This window comes from Ambystoma mexicanum, chromosome 2p, assembly GCF_040938575.1.
Source record: "Ambystoma mexicanum isolate Mex_15411 chromosome 2p, UKY_AmexF1_1, whole genome shotgun sequence".
Lineage (NCBI taxonomy): Eukaryota > Metazoa > Chordata > Amphibia > Caudata > Ambystomatidae > Ambystoma > Ambystoma mexicanum.
In genome coordinates, this window is record NC_090923.1 from 1,456,822,539 (window position 1) to 1,456,842,565 (window position 20,027).

Genomic DNA, 20,027 nt, shown 5'->3' on the forward strand with positions numbered 1-20,027 from the left:
TTTCATTACTAGTCCCCCTGAGTTAATTATGCTCTATGCGAACGATGTATTATTGTATGTTAGGGACCCACAGACAAATCTTGACACGATTCTCTGGGATATTACGCGGTTCGGTGAGTACTCTGGATTCACAATAAATAACACTAAATCAGAGATCTTCTATCTTACAAATGGCACGAAACTACAGCGAGGCGACTAACCCCTCTGGTGGTCCCCGGATAGGATTAAGTATCTGGCAGTGGTGGTATCGAGGGAGAGATCCACCCGGCTGCAGGACAATTATCTGGTGGTTGACAGCCAGGTGGCGGGCAAATTAACCAGGTGGAAGTCGCTCCCAATCATGGAGGCGGGTAAATTATCCCTGATAAAGATGGTTTTACTGTCCAAGCTTTGTATTTGCTAATGTCCTTCTGTGGCCTGGTAAACCCTTTTTCTCTAGAATACAAGGGTCATTTGCTCATTTCTTGTGGCAATCAGGATCCGTCCTGAAACAATTGTCTGATTATGACTCTTTCTTATGATAAAGAGGGCTTTATGGCCCTTCATTTTGAGCTATACTGGGTGGCAACACAAGCTCAATTTGCTACCTATTGGTATGGTGACGTGTCACCTTCGCCCCATGTCAAATTGGAAACATTTGCGGCAGCCAGGTCGGACCCCAGAAAATTGATCCTTGACCAGAAATACAAAGATAGTTGCTTGTTCGACCCAGTGGCTGCCCCAATACGAGCTTGGCACTCTGCCTTTAAAAAGACCGGGACAGAGAGACCGTACTACAGATGGCTCCCACTGTGGAGGTTCCCTGGACTGGGACCTACATGTGACGTGACTGTTGCTATGCAGTGGGAGCAATTGGGCTACAGAGCAGTGGCAGATTTGTTCCCAGAAGGGAGATTCATCACCCTGCATGCGTGGTGGCGCGAGCACACAGGCACAGCGGTGGAGCTCATGCAATACTACAGGATATGAGCAGCGATGGTGGCGCTATGGCCAGATTATCGCAATGAACCCCCTGAAACTGCAGAAGTAGTATATATTGCTAACTCTAGCGGCAGTAGAAGTCTTCTCTCCACATTATATAAAATGATATTGAATAAACTGTCGCCTCGGCTCCAAGGGCAAGGCTCAAGTGGTCTGAAAATGTGGGTGTTGAACTTTCAGATGTTCAGTGGAAGCAAATGTGTGTGCATACTAAGAATGTATCTTTGAATTTTAGATTCAAATACATGCAATTTAAATTGTTAAATAGGCTGTACTACAGCCCCATGAAACTCGGCAGAATGTACCAGTCTGAAGGATACTGTTGTCCTAGATAAATACTGATCATTACAAGTTGATCACATGCATATGTTTTGGAGCTGTACCTATCTAGAAGACTTTTGCGACTCCATACTAAAAACCCTGTCAGAGGTAGTGGGCCTCCCTATTGAACGTTCCCCCCCTTGGAGTTTTATTTGGAATGTAGGTAAACTTCCCGACTAAGAGGCTGCTGTAATTTGTGAACATGGGATACAAGATCGCCAAAAGGTTTATATTACAGAAGTGGAAATACACTAACCCACCTAGTGCCCAAGCGTGGTTTGGTTGCAGTCATCTGGGTCCAAAATTGTGAAGTGTTATATATTGATTCATTGCCCCACACACCCCTGCCCAAAGAGGTGTGGTCCAAGTTCAGCGCATATTTGGCTAATCAATCTCCTAAACAGCAACTACAACGTTGTATTGACCTTAGTTAAGCTATGTAACTTGAGATCATATCATGTGTTTACTAGCTGTGTCATTGTCCCCAATCCTACAGTCTATTGATTGCCTGCATGTAACTTCCTTGTCTGATACCAAATGAAATCTGTTGTACTCTACCTTGAATGGCAATTAAATACAAGTTTTTTAAAAAAGAACATGGGAGAATGAGGGGGTTTGGCATCTGGTCCCTAGAGGGAGTAGGCAATCCCGCCTTTTTGGGGTGGGAACATTAGAATCGGCTAGACATCTCCTGTGCCAGTTCGAAGCACTTGGAGGATTGAGGATGGCGGCTGGTGCAGCAGTAGGATGCAGAGAGAATAGGCCTGGGGATTGGGAATTATTTATAGAGGGGAACAATCATTCTTGTATTGTTTTTTTTAGTCTATTTTGGAGAAACAATGCTAATATCTTGGAGGATCTGCCGTGAGGAAAGATGTGGTTAAAGATCATTTCTCTCCCCACCTGTTTTCCTTTTGGTTCTCAGTTTTATGAGCTTTTAATTGTTTTAAGTGTTTGTAAATGATGTGGTTAACGGCTTGGATGTAATGAATTCATTTGTGAAAAGTTGAATAAGCTAAAACACAATAAAAAAATGTAAATAATTGTCTAATGTCAAGGCAGTTTCGGTTGTGAGATTTGGGATGGAGTTGTGGGGTTACTCTAATTTTACATTGATTCCAGAAGTAGAGAATCAATTTTTCAAGAAAATATTGGGTTTGCTGACTTCATCCCCGAACTTTGGTACACACCTAGATCTGGGCTGTAGATTAATTGGTGATGTGATTTCTCTGCAGCCTCTTTGCGTCATATTAGGAAACAATTATTAGACCTCAACCTCTCACACTTGTTTCCTCCGCCCAATGTTTTATCTCGAGGTGAAGCAAGAATGCTGACTCGTCGATTCCATGATTTTATGGAGGCTAAGAGAGAAAGCATTGAGCTGATCAAACCCAAGAATAGAGGGCCCATGCTTATTATGGCCCCTGGTGCACAGGCATATTTACTGTGGGCTGAGTCACCTAAGGAGCATGTCCTTATTACTAGGGCACGCTTTGACTGTGTTTCTCGATGTGCAATGGTGGCAGCTTGGTCGGGAGATGGTGTAAATCAGTCCTGCCTTTTGTGTGTGGCCTCATGTGAGGATCTTGCTCATTTTTTCTTTTTTTGCCCGTCTTATGCGAATGTAAGAGGTTCTGTGTTACAACCTCTGCTCTGCGATCTGGATTTTGTACAATACCGGCCTGCCCTATTATACCTAGTACAGCTACATTTCCACGTGGTGGCTTGGCTCTTCTAACCTATCTAAAATTGGCTCTTTTTATTAAGAAGTGCTTGCTTAGCAAATGACATGACTGAGGGTCCACCTGGCTGTTAATTATTTTGTGACCTGCTGCTTTGCTGGTTTTAAATTTTGTATTTTTGTTAATCTCTGTCAAATGTATTTCATTTTAATTTTGTATTGTATTGTTTTTATGCAGTGTTCTATACATTTCCAAAATAAACATGATATGATGATGATGATGAAAGATTGGTTTGGTGTTTTGTGGCTAGGTGGAGGACGAGCAAGTCAAAGCTTGGGATGTTTATTGGTGGTGCTTTTGTGATCTTTATGTGTTCTTTGTGTGCAACAGTGAGAGCTCTTCCTTTTCCTTCTTGGTTTGCTTCTTTCAGTTTGAAGTTCTTGGTTATCGATTTGTGTGCAACTACCTTGAACTCTTCCATGAGCCAGGTTTCCGTGATGAATAGGATGTCTGTTCTGCCATCACTAAGGAGATCGTATTTCTCTGTACTGTGTTTAGACATCGATCTGGCGTTGACTAGCTTGCAGTGACTCTTTTTGTTTCCAGAGGTTTTCGACCTTTGAGGGTGGGGTAGGTAATTCAACTTGACATGGGTTCTTCTTTCCTTTTGATTCTGTGTCGAGTTTAGGTGTGGGAGTTGTGGGACAGATGTCTGTTGCTTCCATTTCTTTATTGAGTAGTTCGGAAAGGTTGTGTTTTGAAATGATGTGGTCTTTGGGATTGCCTGTGGGTTCATGCTGATATAACCTGTTCTCTTGCAAGTTTTTTGTGATGAATGGTGTGTTGTTGTCATTTGGTTCCATTTTATTTGTTTCATCCCTCTCAGGTCTGCAACATGTTTTTCCAGCGTTGCTCCCTGTGTGGTTGGAGTGTTTATGGATGGCTGGCTGTTGAGGTGAGATGTAGCTAGATAGGTATTGCAATAAATATAGTGATTTTGGTTGTGTTCTCACAAAAGGGCTCCCTTCTAGGAAGCTGTTTAATGTAGTGTTTCATGGTATTAGTTGGTTCCTTGAGGTGGTAGGTTGTGAAGGCCTTCTTCTCATCTCAGTGGTTTGTTATTTTGTAGTATCTTCTGGTGTGTCAGTCTTTACTGGAATGTGACATTCTGTTGAATGTCAACATTCTGTTGAATGTAGGCCTTCTTCTCTGTGGTTTCCTTCTTTTGTAGTACCTTCTGGCGTGTCAGCCTTTCCTGGAATGTGACATTCTGTTGAGTTTTTTTGTTAAGGTGTGGGGTTGCTGGTTGATTGCTGGTTCCTTATTTGTGTTTGGGTATTTTAATTAGGTTAACGTTCAGCGTCTTTCCTAGTTAGTGGTCTGGCTGTCAGCAGACTCAGTCATCTATTGTTAAGTCACGAAGGCTATGGGCAATACGTTATTTTCTTGGTTGATATTCCTTGTCGGCTGGTGTCTGGATGGTACTATTTAAGCAGTATTTGTTCGGGCTATCCAACTAGCTGTTGGTATTTTATTGGTGGTAAGATATTAATGCCACAGGGACGGCAGGGCTTACTTTGTTTCAGGGTTAAGGATGCCATCAGGCATCCTTAACCCTGAAAGGAAGGACGGAAGACGCAGCATAAGCTGTTGCAGAATCACTAGGGTGCAGCAGTTGTAGGGGTGAATATCTCAGAGGCACAGTATTTCAGGGATATAGTATCACAGGGGGCCAATATTGCAGGGGCAAAGTATCGCATGGGCACTTTTTCACAGGGCACTGTGTCACAGGGGCACAGTGTCACATGGGCGAGAAATTAACTGGGTGTAATTTTCTCTGGGAAATGTGTTGCTTGGCTAAGAGATAGGGAAGTAATCTCTAGGGCGTAATACATATTTGACAGTCGCAAAGTTTCGCAATGCCAATGTTTCACAGTGGCAATGTTTCACAGTGGAAACATCTCATAACGGTAAAGGTCTCAAAGTGGCAGAGTCTCAATGTGGCAAGTGTTGATAATGAATCAACAACTGCACAAGAACTTAATGCTTTGAGACATACTTTTTTTGCTCCCCATTTATTCCACAAAACATATTACCATACTATGTACACTCCTTCTGCCCTCCTTCTCCCCTTATCCTATCCTGTGTCTTACCCATTGACCCTCTTAGCCTTTAACATGTTTTGCTAACATGGTTTTTTCACACGCCTGAGGGTCCAGCATATGGGGAGTGGGAGTGATGGGCAGAGCGACAGGGGGTCTGCCCTGCTGGGATGCATCTGTGGGTGTTGCAGAGGTAAAAGGAGATGGCACTTAGTGCACGAATGCCCATAGTTGTGTTGTATCAGACTGCCCCTTCTTTTCCTGAATTACATATATCACCTTGAAGCCATGTGTAGTTGCCTCTGTGGACTCCCGCATGCTCTGGATTTCCAGAGTTACAGCCTTTGCAACAGCCTAATTAGAATCACATTAACATTCATTATATTAGCCCTCCTTCCTTGCAAGACCATAAACGTCTTGCAAATAAGGTGGGCAATTATGCACATGTAGCCCTGTGAGTTGGCAGGATGCAAGGACCTCATCCTCCCACTTCTGCCTTGCCTCCATAGCTGCTCCAGGATAGCCTCATATATGTTAGGAACAGTTCCTTGATCTTTGATCACCAGAGCTGATAGGGGGCCAGCAGCTCTTTTAGATGGATGCCCAGGAAGGGGGCCTGTGTCTTTGGCAGTGTCATTGTGCACATCAGTGGGTTGATGCATGTTTTTCCTAGGGTGTTTCCTCTGTCATCACCCCATCTGATTATTTTAGCAGGCAAATGCTTTGGTTGCAGTGTGTTGTACTTTTGTCTCGATCAGGATAGTGATTACAACTATTTAGTCTTGATGATGTTCTGCAGTATTTCCTTGAACAACTCAACGGGTGCTGGGTCCGTGTGTGTGGTTATGGTCTCCTAAGGTGCCTGTGCACTCAGCACAGGGACATTGTACTTACCTCTACCCCTTGCCACCTTTGCCCGCAGACCATGACTCACCAGTTCTTTCCATGGTTTCTTGCTTCATTTGACTTGGTGGTGGATGTGCTCCCGGCAGAGGCGAGTATTGCTCTGGGAGTACCGACAACAACAGAGGGCCTTCCAGTTGATGGTTGTTTGGGCGTGATTATTCCCTCCTGATCACTGGAGGAGTCTACTGTGGGAAAGTCTTAGTGATATTACTGTACATACGTGAGAAGAAGCATGAATTCACTTGAATCAGGTGTATCAATGGCCAGCCGTATCATCTCACTATCCTGCATGTCAAGTGCTTAGTCAAGTGCTCATGGATTATGACCTTCTCTTATGGCTGGCTGTTTGCTTCTGTGTACTTTTAGGTTTCTTTGTGCCCAGTGAATTGTGAAGTTCTTTCCCCTCTCAGTGGGAATCTGCAGGCAATGCTCCTATATGGAGTTGCCATTGACAGGTTGAGGATGGCGTTGTTTTTTAGACTACATTATTAGATACGCAGACAAATTACTAGGAGACTAAGTACATGTGCATCCTCCCACATAGCTACCATTAGGGTTCCCTAACAGTAATAGATGGCTACTCACACAAGAGTTCAACGAACAAGAGTAGAATATGAACTGGTAGGAGCAAGCTCCTCATTCTTGGGAATGCCAACCCATTTGCATTTGGTCACATGGACCCATGTCAGCAGTTTTAACCTTAACAGCTTTATCAGTAGTCAGTAATACCTGAATGGGTCCCCTACAGTGAGGGGCCAATGTTTTTCACGGGTGCACTTTCACATATACAAAATACCCGGGCTTCAGCGAGTGCCATGTCTCTTCAGGCTCTTTCGGCAAGTCTTCTCTAGCTTGTGAGGGGACAGTTTTAATACAGGAAGTGAGTTAATTGCAGTAGTCCAGCAACATGTCATTCATCAGGTGAACATTTTGTTAGGGTGCAGAAGTAACACTCTGACACAGAGGGGTCATGGTGTTGGCTATACACATTTATTCAGAGATGAAAAGGAAAAAAAAACCTAACTCTTAGAGGGGTTTCCCTGCTCAACGGAAATAACTAGTGTCAGAATGGTCAAAGTGAAAGTCTCAATAGTCAGTGTGTAAGGGAAAGAGTTAGGACTTTAAAACTTATGTCCAGAGCACAAAGCATCTCTTATTTTGTCTCGCCAGCTGGCACACTGCCTCCTGACAATTGGTATCCCCCCCACCCCTAGTACCCAATGGCAGCTGTAATTTTACAATTGAATCCAATGCACAGGAGGTTTTCCACATCAAAGGTATGAAGAGTGTGGATCATAACAATGCTCAAGAGCTTCACTATAGGTACCTAAAAATGAGCTTGATGGGAGAACATAGAAAATGAGAGGAATTGTATGCATTCATCTATTTTGCATTAAGTCTCCTTCTTCTATAACTTCCCCTTGTTTCTCCCTGCCTCTGATTTCCTCTGTCTTGTTTCACTGTTGTTTGAATTTAACTTGTACAACACCTCCAACTCTCATCTGAACACCTTTCTACTTTTGCAGTCTGCAACGAGAGCACTCGAATATCTCAACAAAATGGCAACTACTGCAACCACCACGGCTGCCAATGTGGGCAAACAAATTGAGGCTCAATTCAATGATTTGATGGGTCGCCTTGTGCACAAACAGATGTTTCAGTCCACCTGGGATATAGCAGCTTTTGTCATATTCTTCACTTTCATTGGTAAGAAGGCGCAAAGCTGGGGAAGGGGTGGAGATCAAATATCAGTTTAAGGATAGAGTGGTGTAGCGAGAGGAAGATGGTAAAATGAAGCGAGTAAGAGAAACAGTCGGGGAGTGTATGGAGGTGAAGATTTGCTAGAGAAAGGAAAAGGTCAGCAACTTAATTGTGACATGCTGTTTGTGTATATTCATTATTTTGGGTTAGGAATGTAAGCCAGCATACAGAGGAAAGCATCAGAAACAATTCCTCTGTTAAATGATACAAAGTGGTCGCAAGGATTGAGTGCTTGTGTGTGTATGTGTGTATTTGAGTACGTGAGAGAAAAACAACCTTGTTTTTCCGCTCCATATCACACCATCCCCCTGCATCATGCCTTCTCTGTTCAAACCAAGATTTAGCTGACGAGCAGAGATGCTGGTTTGAAGCAGACCATAGCAGATTTTCATCTTTAAAGGAAATTACACAGCCCAAGTATCTGGTTCTTTTCTTACATCTGTTCCTCCATCAGATTCATACCTCTCCTTGCCAGGAGCTTGCAATGCGGCAAAAGAACTATAGAGGAAGTGATGCGCCATTAATTCAAATAAAGGTTCAATTAAATAGGATCCAGAAAGGACGTGTTTTGGTTTCATGTTGAAGTTGCAGCAATAAAACAGATTTTCAGCAGGCTGGAATGCAGTGATTGTGAAATCAAATTATAATTTTCCACATGAGGTAGAAATCTGTGAATATTTTCATTATGTTATGTAATGTTATGCTAAAAGGATTACTGTTGCCTCCAAGCTCCAATCTGTATGAGGATTCAGCAAGAATAGCATGTGTAATTAGTCCTAGGTCAGACAAAAAACATGAGCTTTCTGTTGTTTCCTGACTCTAGGGAGGCAATTTTCAATGTACACATTCCATTCATGTCACGTTGCATTTTCAATCATTTGTATTGGCGAAGAGGAGGGGCAGATGAATCTGCATTTTAATTGCTAGAAGGCAGTTGGAAAGCATGTTCTCCTAGCCAGTATACATCTGTAGAAGTATCTGGTTGTCATTAGTACAGTTTAATCCAAATGTATGAAACATTCTTATCAGGGGCGTTATATAAACATTATCTAAAAGGGGGATAAATTCGACCCTTGGGCGACCCTGCACTACACTACCATAACTTTAGATTTGAATGTGGATATGCTAATCCTTTGCAAGTGAACTTCTAGTTGTTTAAAAATACTTGGGGGACACGTCTACTGGTGAGCATTTACACTTTTTTCTTTTTTTATACTCATTTTTATTGGCTTTTTATAAGCATTAACATTGAAAAGAACATCCCCTATGGGGCAACAGTTTTCCCTCTTCAGCATCCCCATCCCTCCCCAAACCCCTCAAAACAATTATAATACAAACATTTCACCCAACAATCCCGCCTCTTCCAAAGAGAAAAGAAAAAGAAAACAAAAATAAACCCCAGTGGGGACATGACAAGACAAGACACAAAAGCAGTTAAACAAAATAGGCACACTAGGAACAGGTCACCTCACCGGCCATTAAACACCGTCCATCTCCCCCTGAAGTCCCTGAGACCTTGTTTCCCTGGTTGGGGTAGCACCCGTGGGGATACCGCTGAACCCCACAACATTCCACCTGCTGAAAACTCTGGACCCCTAACCTGGGGCTGTCTCCCTCCCCTGTACTTAATATCCCACCCTTCCCCCTCGGATTGTATCACCCCCTCCCATACCCTGTGCCCCCAGCTGGTCCCATTGCATTTACACTTTTTAATAAGCATCAAGTACTTGGGCTCATCCCGGGAGTGAATGCTGATAACCTAGGGTATGCTGTGGTGGTGTTTTACCCTGCTGGTATCCACCTGTCCTACGCTTAGTTGTAATTGTGAGATATTGACATTTTTCTGATTTCATCTTTAATTTTGATTATTTTCTCAGTAAAATATGCTTCAATCGGATCGCACAGCATTTGTTTGGATGAAATATTTCTAATGCAACATGAGGCAGCAATTCCACCATTATTTGATATAGTACCTTTTCATAAAGATTCTCACAACAATCTTGTATGTATGCAAAAGTGTGTAAGAATTTGTCTTCAGCTTAACCTTTCTTCTCAACTGTGTACATTTTAAGAGTAAACGCCTTTCAAATTTAGATATTTTGTGTCACATGTGTGGTTTAAACAGATGCCTATGTAGTTAGGTTTGCTAAATTGCTTAGTAAAGTCCTATTAATGACAGACTGTCAAAGGAATAGAAGGTGGGGGATGGAAGGGGTAGTACCCAGTGTTCAACGAACCAAGATGGTGACCACAGTCAGTCACCCAGGAAGACAGAGGTGGCACACGGGCTGGAATTCCTCACTAAACCAGCTGTAACCAGGTACATTAGCTATCTCATGAGGGCAATAACAAGATAGGCCTCCTTCCTACATCTATGCAAGATCCTCTGGTAGTGCTGACATGCGTTATAAGGCTGATCAATGATAGATGTAAAACCAAGTGAAGTGGTAACAAAACAGTCTTTTTTATCAGTACACATGTTGGTAAACACCTAAACATTCTAGTGGTTGAGCTTCATCTAAAAAAAACAAAAAAGTGCATAGAATGGATTAAAGTAAATTGATGTTTCCCTATGGCAGAGGTCTGCAACGTTTGGCGCCCCAGATATTTTGGGCTGCAACTCCCAGTAGCCTTAGCTAGCGTAGAGAATGGTGAAGGATCTTTGGTGTCATAATCCAATACATCTGCAACGCCACAGGTTGCAGATCCCTGCCTTAGTTGTGACTGGCACATTCAGTGTCTCTGTTTTCAACTTAAAGTTCTTAGCTTAGGCTAGTAAGTAATTTTCTCTTCTTGATACTCCCTATGCTATAATGGAAAGTCCCAAAAGAATGGCCAACGTGAAGTTCCAACACCTAATCTTTATAAATCCTTAGCCTCCAGGCTAATCTAAGATAATAACAGAAATGTTCCAAAGTGTGGGTCAAACCAAATATTACAACATACTCTTCAAATAGCCATCCCTTTTCTAAAACAACAAAATATAAGTATTCTTCTCGGAAGGATCTTGTAGCAGTTACTATTAATTTGGTCTCCCTCTCCAGGTTCTCTGATTTCACCTTGTTTCTCAAGACCTCTCTTTCAGGATTCTTGTTTCAGTATTTTCTTAGCCTCGCAGGTTTTACTGGATTCAGAGCTGGTCTTTGCCACCGACCTTAACTTTGTCAGGATTCTCTACAGGTCCACCTCAAGCCTTGCCTCTCTCAGGATACTCAGCAGGTACTTACTGGAAGTTGGTCTCCTCAGGATTGACAAAAGGTGCCTTGTGGACTTTGGCCTTGTCAGGATTTGCAATAGGTCTTTTCTGGATTTTGGCTTTTTCAGAACGCACAACTTCCGCTTCCATAATTGTAGCCTTTGCAGTGGTAGGTACAAAAATGCTCACAGAAAAAGGAAAATGCTTACCATTGAGAACATCGAGCTGGATATAGGCCCTTTATAATGGTGTGAGAGCATTTGACTTGAAGACCAGATGTTGCAGGGGAAGGTGGAAAAATAAACCAGCACAAGGACAGGACAGAATGACATAAACATAATATGGTGGAGAAAGTGCTGAATTAAGGATGGAGGGGTGACGGAAAAGTGCTTTAGGGTTGTCCATGAAGGGTAGTGCTAGGAAACAGGTTCTTCTGAAAGAAGGAGAGCTTCGAGGTTTGGTTTAAATAGCGGTACAGTTGGAGTAGTACCTAGAGGGAGAGAAGGAGCATTCTAGAGGAGAGAGAGAGAGAGAGAGAGAGAGAGAGAGAGAGAGAGAGAGAGAGAGAGAGAGAGAGAGAGAGAGAGAGAGAGAGAGAGAGCAGAAACCAGACGGAGCACACAGGGCTCGAGTGGTGGCAAGCAGGTGAGCTGAGGATGATCATAGTGAGCGAGGAGGAGAGTAGGGAGAGAGATGAGCAGATAGGCAGGGTGGGGTGAGTCCATAGATAGCTTTGAGGATGAGAATAATTTTATACTTAGTCTCTTGCTTCATAGATAGCCAGACAATCTGGCGATGGGCGCAGGAGGTAGAGGTAAAGCGAGAAAGGTTGAAAAGTGTGCGGACTGCAAAGTTGAGTAGTTTGGCCAGAGGTGACAAAGCATAGTTTGGAAGGCCATAGAGGAGACTTCACAATAGTCAGATCTAGAAAGTATAATGAAGGAGATTATCTATTTAGCAGTATTAAAACGAAGAAGATGTCTGATTTTTCTGATATTGAGGAGGTTGAGTCTGGCTGGCAGATTTAGAGATGAAGAGCGGGAAGTTGTGTGAAAGGACGAAGATAACACCAAGGTTGCGAGCGGAAGCAGAGTAAGAAAGGTAGTCAGGAGAGAAGAAGAGGAGAGGAGAGGAAGAGATAGCCTGTTTGGCTGGGAAGTAGAGAACTTTAGTCTTAGTGGAGTTGAGTATAAGCGAGTGATACGCCATCCAATGTTTGATGGCTGCGAGACAGTTTAACATTTTTGACAAAAGCTGCTCAGACAAGGAGGGAAAGGAGAAGAAGATTTGAGTATCATCAGCAAAGAGTTAATGGGAGAAGCCGTAAGAGCAGATTATGGTGCCAAGTGCTGAAGAATAGAGAGTGACGAGAAGTGGATCAAGGACAGACCCTTGGGGTACTCCAACAGTAAGGGGATGAGTGGGGAGGTAAGGCTGTTCCAGGACACCTGAAAGTGCCTGGCTGGAAAGGTATGAAGCCAAACAAAGCAAGGACCTTTTCTCTGATGCCAAGCAGAGATCATGTAGACAGAAGGTCAGAATGGTCGACATCAGCGAAGGCAGCAGAGAGGTCGAGAAGAATAAAAATATATATAAAGGTTTGCATGCCGAGAAGAAGAGATGAAGTTGCTGCCAATGACGAGAGCTGTCTCCTAGAATGCAGAGGCTGGAATCCAGATTGAAAAGGGTCCCGGAGGTTGCGAGTATCAGTGAGTCCATTGAATACTACTCGCTTAGGATTTTGGAATAGCGTGGTAGAAGAGAGACAGGGCGAAAGTTGGCAGATCAGTAGGATCTAGAACAGGTTTTTTAAGGAGAGAGATGACAGTGGGTGTCTTATAGGATGAGGGAAAAGTGGCATTGTCAAGTGGGGAGTTGAAGAGGGAAATAAGATGTGGAGCCATACTGGGAGCTATGTGCTTCACAATGTACAGGCACAGTGGATCAGTTGAGGCACAGGAAGGCTTGAGGAGTAGGGTAATCTCCTCTAGAGTTGGTGGGTGCAAAGGAAGACATTGTAGTGCAAGGGGAGGGTAGGAATGGCAGAGAAAAGTGATAGACAGTAATTAGCAAGGGTATTGTGAATGGCAGACATTTTAGGCGTAAAGTAGAGAGCAAGATCATTTGCAGAAAGAGGAGATGGAGGTGGATTTAGGAGGTGAGAGAATTGAGTTAAGAGATTTTTGGAGGCGAGTAGGTTGGGAGGATTGAGACAAAATGAGAGAGAGCTAGAAGTCACAGTTGGCAGAGTCAAAAGTAGAGGAATAGTTTTCAAGAGCAGTGAAATAGAGTTTGAGATCAGAGGAATATTGACCTTTGCAGAGTGTGAAGCTTTGACCGCATTACTTTTAGGGTGCCGATGAGTGGTGTAATCCAGGGCCGTGGAGGGGAGGATTTAAGAGTGTGTGTAGTAAGAGGGTGTAGTAAGAGGGAAGTGAGAGGAAATGGGAGCATAAAGAGCAGTGTTAAAGTTGGTGAAGGCTTCTTCGGTGGATGGAAAGGTGAGTTCAGTCTAGGAGAAGAGAGAGAGGGGTGTGTAAGTCAGAGAGGTAAAGAACTACAGCTGGCAGAAAAAAGTCACTAATCCACAGCGCTTGTGTATAACAAGAGTAGAGAGGGTACTCCAAGGCAGCAGGTGTCTGGGAGGTGTGGTTGTACTGCCTGTACAAAACCACTGGTAAAAGTCAATGAAAACACGAAAGGTCCCAGTCTCTCTGCGCCAAGAAAATTTATAGATTGAAGGATGATTTCCAAAGAATTTATTTGGAGCGTAAAAAAAAGAAGCCTGACACGTGTTTCGAGCCTTAGACATCTCTTCATCTGAGGCTTAAATCACATAGATTAATAACAAAATTATATTGAGCACGCAAACAAAATTGAAACAATTGAGCAATTTGAAAAAAGGGGGGGGTACAAGTAAAACACACAGGGGCAGGTAAGAGGTAGTTCGGCGAAATACATAGCAAAAATGTGCACAAAAATTAAAATTAAAGAATGTGGGAACACAATAAACATGCATAATATTGAAAAGCAAATTAAATACCCCGAATTGTAGAATTGGATTGATTGAAGAATGTTGGAAAGTCGGAAAGAGCATGTAAAAAAAGCAATGTGACATAATTCAAGGTAAGTATGTAGCTAAAGCAGCGCAATCGAAGACAAAATGGTACACACAATTGTGCCAAAATAAGGCTTATCACATAGACCCAGAATTAAAACAACTAAATTACCTTAAATTCAACCTAGAGGACTTCACAATGTAATGGACAATGCCAGAATGTAGTTCTGCAAGAAGAAGAATCAAGGCTATAAATACCAAATTAATTAGAAAAGTAAAAGAAAACAAAGGGGAAAACTAAACTAAAATGTGTACCTCAAGTGGCCTCGCAAGTGCGGAAAGGCTGAAATAAGAAAACCGCAACAATTAAATCACGGAAACTAACCTATGTGCAAACAACAGAATAATTAGAATTAACATTACGTGCGAGTAACCATATTTAACAACAAATATAAGTCCACCATATAAAAGCACATAGTAAATTACCGCGGGGAAAGCATGAGGTAATTAAACAATTAAGTGATCCCAATTGTCATACAGCTCTAGGGAACGTAAATAAACGTCTTACTTGAGCAACAGTGAAAATGTGTCTGCTGATGTTCCAGTGAGAGCCCAGAGATGAAGGAAGGACTACGTTTATACACGAGCTAAGCCGAGGCAATGTGCAACCAAACGTGGCTAGGAACCAGATAACGTGCCGATGGAGGCCGCCATGTTGAATGAGTGCAGAGTGTACTATAGCAACCATAAGCCCATTTGGAACCTTGCAAAAACCGGAAGCTTGAAGGGGAAGCATTTAAGTATAAAGGCTCAATAGAAAGTGTTAGTTGTCAAGAACTAAATTAGAGGAGACAATTAAGTCTGAAGTAAGCATTTAAATATAAAGGCCCAATAAAAAGTGTTAGTTGTCAAAACCTAAATTAGAGGAAACAATTAAGGCTGAAGTGACTATATTAATAATTAAGAAGCCTGGGGAATTATATGTTGTTCGTGCTAAAGTAACCACCCGCGCTAAATGAAAAACCATGGAAGGTGGGTAATACAAGGAGGTAAATTGAAAGGAGGTTGCGAACAAACAGAGCCTCCAGATCTAGAATTGAAAAAAGCATGAGGAGAAGAACCCCCCATTTAACAAAATGTGCACAAGTCAAGAGTGCGCTGCTAAAGTCACGTTATAAAAAACTTTAAAAATAAAAGCAAGTAGTGCATCTCATCAAATTATATCAAAGGCACATATCCTGAAGTAACACAAAGGCATCTGTAGTGAAAAAATTATTTTAAAAAGGGGGGGGGGGGTTGTTTACCATACATAATCTCATCGAGAATCTAAAGAAAGGTGGCAAACTCATGGTCAGAATTTAGACCTAAATACACAGTGCAATATTTACATATTAATTTCGCTTCCAATTGACGTAATCTTAATGTTAGATTACCACCTCTAGGGGGCAAAGACACTTTACATAGCCCCACAAAGCGAATGTCCTCCTTGCTATCCATTTGGTGCAACTTTTGACAATGATGTGCAAGGGGCTATTTCGCCTCCTGGCTACCAATTGTCACCAGATGTTCCCAGATCCTAATCTTGAGTGGCCGAATGGTGCTCCCGATATATTTAAGGCCACAGATACAAATAATACAATAAACTATGTATTTAGAGTTACAGTTAATGAATGATTTAATTTCATGGTCCCCTTCGTAGTCCAAAGGGTACTATAGATGTTTCAAATGTAAATTTGCACATGTTGCAACCTCCACACATTTATGAAAACCTTGTGTTCTAGCAGAATGAAGCCAAGTCAAGGCCGGACTTGGTGTACTCATGTATGAAGGACATCATTTATTTTTGAGCGACTTTCCCTTACTGTAAGTAATGCTAGGATTGGTGTCCAGCCAATTGGCTATATCACAGTCAAGCTGTAGCAGATGCCAATGTTTCCTCAAAATCTTGTGTATTTTATGGCTATCAGAATTATACCTGGTGATCAACCTGATTTTTTGAGTAGCCGGCGACTCAGTCCGGGTTTGGGTACTAACACATCTGCTCTCTTAAGCTGTCGTACCGTAGTCAAAGCTTGGTCCGCACAAGTTTTGTGATAACCTCTATTCAGGAAACGTGCTTTGAACAGAGTGCTTTCCTGGTCAAAATCCTGCAATTGGGAACAATTTCTCTTAGCACAAATAAATTCCCCTTTGGGAATGTTCACTATGATGTATTTTTTATGGCAGCTTTCTGCCTGCAGTGTTTTGTTTACAGATGCAGATTTGCGAAAGGTTTTAGTAATTACACCATTGGGGGTTAGATTGATAGAAAGATCCAAAAAGTCTATATGCGTTTGTCTGTAAATTGAGTTAAATTGTAAACCCCATACATTGTTGTTCAAACAAGAAACAAATTCCAAAAGGAGATCTTGTGTACCAGTCCATATCAGAATAACATTGTCTATATAGCATTTCCATAAATGTACAAAAGGCAGGTAGGTGGCATTAGAAAACACACATGATTGTTCAAAGAAATGCATAAAGGCATTCGCCAACGCTGGCGCAATACTTGCACCCATTGCAACCCTGATAAGTTGCTTAAAATACACATTATTAAACACAAAGACATTATTTTCCAAGGTAAATAACAACAGTTCTTTAACCATTTGAATATGATCAAAATATGATGCAGAAAATTCACGAAATAAAAAACAACACTTTGTAATGCTCTAGAATGAGCTATTGCGGTATACAAGGCTTTGACGTCTAATGTCACCAACCAGAAATGTTCGTCAAATGTAAGATTATCTAAGATTTCAAGGATGTGCATGGTGTCCCTAATAAATGTGGGAGTTTTCAGAACGACTGGTAGCAAGAAGTCATTAATATAGATTGAGATAGGTGCAAGCACCCCACCACCTCCACTGACTATAGGTCTCCCTTCAGGAATATCTGAAAATGTTTTGTGTATCTTTGGGAGAAAACAGATAGTGGGCCCAACCACCGTGAGGAATTCTCTTTCCACATTGGTGAGTAAACCCAGTTTGTGCCATTTTGAAATTAATAAATTTGGTGATGCATGAATTGCCTGCAAGATTTCCTGGTAAGTAACATCCTGCTGAATTGAGGTGGCACATGCCCATAGCGATATAGTCTGCTCTATTCATGATAACATTGTCACCTTTATCGGCCTCTTTAATAATTAAATCAGAATTGCATGACAACCTGTGAATTGCTCCATTTTCATGTTTATTGAGATTCCAATTAACATGATGTTTGGAGGATGAACCAGAGTCTTCCAAAAGGTGAATGTCCTTGATCATCGCCTGGTAAAAAGTATCGATAATGTTATCCGGCGGGAATGTAGGTGAAAATTTAGATTTCCTGGTAAGTTCCTTAATACAAACATTTTGTTGCACAATATCAAGTTCTATTAGAACGTGTGAAATACTAATTGGAGGAGAAGGTTCTAGATCATCCAAAGTCATTAATACATGTGTGGTGAGTAATGTTTATAACGAAATCTGAGACGGAATCGGTGTAGGTGGTGATGGTTTCTAGGTCTGTACTTGTGTTGAAAAGAATTTTTTTAATTTAAGTTTCCGAATAAATTTAAACAAGTCTATTTGAATGTCCACAAAATTGTTATGTGCTGTAGGGACAAAGGAAAGTCCCTTATTCAAAGCAGCCATTTCAGCTGGAGAGAGCGAATGTGTACTAAGATTAGTAATGAGATTCACGGGTTCTGATTGGACAGTTTTTGTCACATGGCTCTGGTTTGTCTTCGAGAAGGTGGTACGTTGCCGCTGCCTTGGCCTCCCGCCCCTAGTGCCTCTGGTTGTATGCCTGGCATTGCAATATTTGTGGCTACTGGTGTCTGAAAGCGGACCTTTTTTGCTGCAGCTATTCTGTTGCTTTTTCTGTACCGCCTGAGTTGCTCCAAAAAAGGCGAAAGGCCTGTTGGAACTGGTGGAATAGATTCTGAATCACCAATGTCGTCTTCAGGAATTTCATGTGTAGAGGATGAATCAGGGGTGACAGATTCAAGGTTCGATGTACTGGGAGAAGGTATTTCTGAATCACTGTAGATATCTGAGCTGGCTGGAGTAGATGCCAAACTACTAGATCGAGATCTGGAGACCTCGTTGTATTTAGCCTGATATGTATAGATGCGATTATCGCGGTAATCTCTGTCATCTCTCGAAAATGTTCTGGATTTGCACATTTTGACCTCATCCTGGTGTTTGCGCAATACTCATAAAGTGTCTTAAAGTTCTTATCAATTGTAGTACTTGGAGTATCAAACAAGTTAATTTGATCTTTTAATTTGTCAATTTCAATAACAACCCTGGAGTGCTCCCGAGTGGCATGTTCTACTAAAAGCTCCAGCATTTTATTAGAACTGGATGTGAGGTTCGTTTCCCATTCTGTTAAAAGGTCAGTATCAAGAGGATCCTCAAAATCGGGTAGAATTAAGATTCTGAGTCCTCTAGGTATTTTTTGTTCATGTAAGTAATGATTCAAGGTTGTTTTCTCCCAGAATTTGTTAATTTCCTTAATGCTTAATTTCTCTAGTTTAAAGAATAGAGATCTTAGATCCGTTTTGTCACTATTTAGTCTTTTAAAAGGATTGAGTGTAGAGCTCCGCGGGGCAAATAGTGCTTTAACATCATCATCACGAGTAAGTAAATATTCGGCTGCTTCAGCCATAACACAGCTGCTGGGTACAGTAACTTAAGATAAGCAAAGAACTACAGTTGGCAGAAAAAAGTCACTAATCCACAGCGCTTGCGTAGCACAAGAGTAGAGAGGGTACTCCAAGGCAGCAGGTGTCTGGGAGGTGTGGTTGTACTGCCTATACAAAACCACTGGTAAAGGTCAGTGAAAATACAAAAGGTCCCAGTCTCTCTGCGCCAAGGAAATGTATAGATTGAAGGATGATTTCCAAAGAATTTATTTGGAGCGTAAGAAAAGAAGCCTGACACGTGTTTCGAACCTTAGACATCTCTTTATCTGAGGCTTAAGTCACATAGATTAATAACAAAATTATATTGAACACGCAAACAAAATTGAAACAATTGAGCAATTTGAAAAAAGGGGGTACAGGTAAAAAACAGAGGGGCAGATAAGAGGTAGTTTGGCAAAATGCATAACAAAAATTTGCACAAAAATCAAAATTAAATAATGTGGGAACACAATAAACATGCATAATATTGAAAAGCAAATTAAATACCCCGAATGGTAATTTTAGAAAGAACTTCTTGTTAAGGCTGATGCAATGTCTAATCTGCAATTAAAGAACCCTCTTCTGGTAAAATCGTTAAGGAAAGCAGATTGTACCTTGTTGCAAGTGACCTGGCTCTTGACCAATCCTTCATTGGATGGGTATGAGGTTCTGTGGCAAGCTGCTAAGCACAGTATTGGGGCCCGCCCCTCAGGTCGGTTCATTATTGCGGTCAGATCGACCTTAGATTTCACAGTGGTATATTTGCCGACCTTGCCTTTTGGGGCTCTGGCGGTGGCTTTAAGTAAAGACCTGTTAGACAGTCACCTGCCTTTAATTCATGTTTATTGGCACCCCAGGGTGGCGGTGTTGGATGAGCTATTGTTGCAAATCACACCGTGCAACATGAATTGGCAGAGCAAGACAAATATTGTGAATGTTGTCTTAGCAGGAGACCTGAATGCTAACTGTTTAGGAATGGGAGCGGTTCTTTATCCAGGGGACCCAGTAGTCAAAAGAGAATAATTCGACTCTAAGGTGAGCACTGGTAGAAAGTGGAACCACATGCTAAATTCATTGGGCTTGACTATCCTAAATGACACGTTCAAAGGGGCAGACGGTGGTCTCCCGACTTGGAACATGGGGACTCCCAAGTCCACCATAGATTATATCTACACTGACTTTGATCTGCTGGAAAAATGTGAATAACGACTTTAGCGATCATAGCATGTTGGCTCCGGAGTTTGGGGTCAAAAAACTATCCCATGCTGTATGGGGACTTGTTGACCTGTGTACTAATGCAAGAGGGAATAGACTG

General features: G+C 41.9%; 1 protein-coding gene across 2 annotated transcripts in view; it reads left to right on the plus strand.

Moving 5' to 3' along the window:
• The window catches only part of SMIM22 (small integral membrane protein 22), a 166,432-nt gene that overhangs the window by 48,031 nt on the left and 98,374 nt on the right, over positions 1 to 20,027 (plus strand). The window contains exon 2 of one of the 2 annotated variants that reach the window (XM_069646029.1): positions 7,519 to 7,699. The exons of the other annotated variant lie outside the window; for it this stretch is intronic. Within the exon in view, the coding sequence (XP_069502130.1) occupies positions 7,552 to 7,699 (148 nt within the window). The 5' untranslated portion in view covers positions 7,519 to 7,551. The remainder of the gene's footprint in view (positions 1 to 7,518; positions 7,700 to 20,027) is intronic. 2 annotated transcript variants of the gene reach the window in all.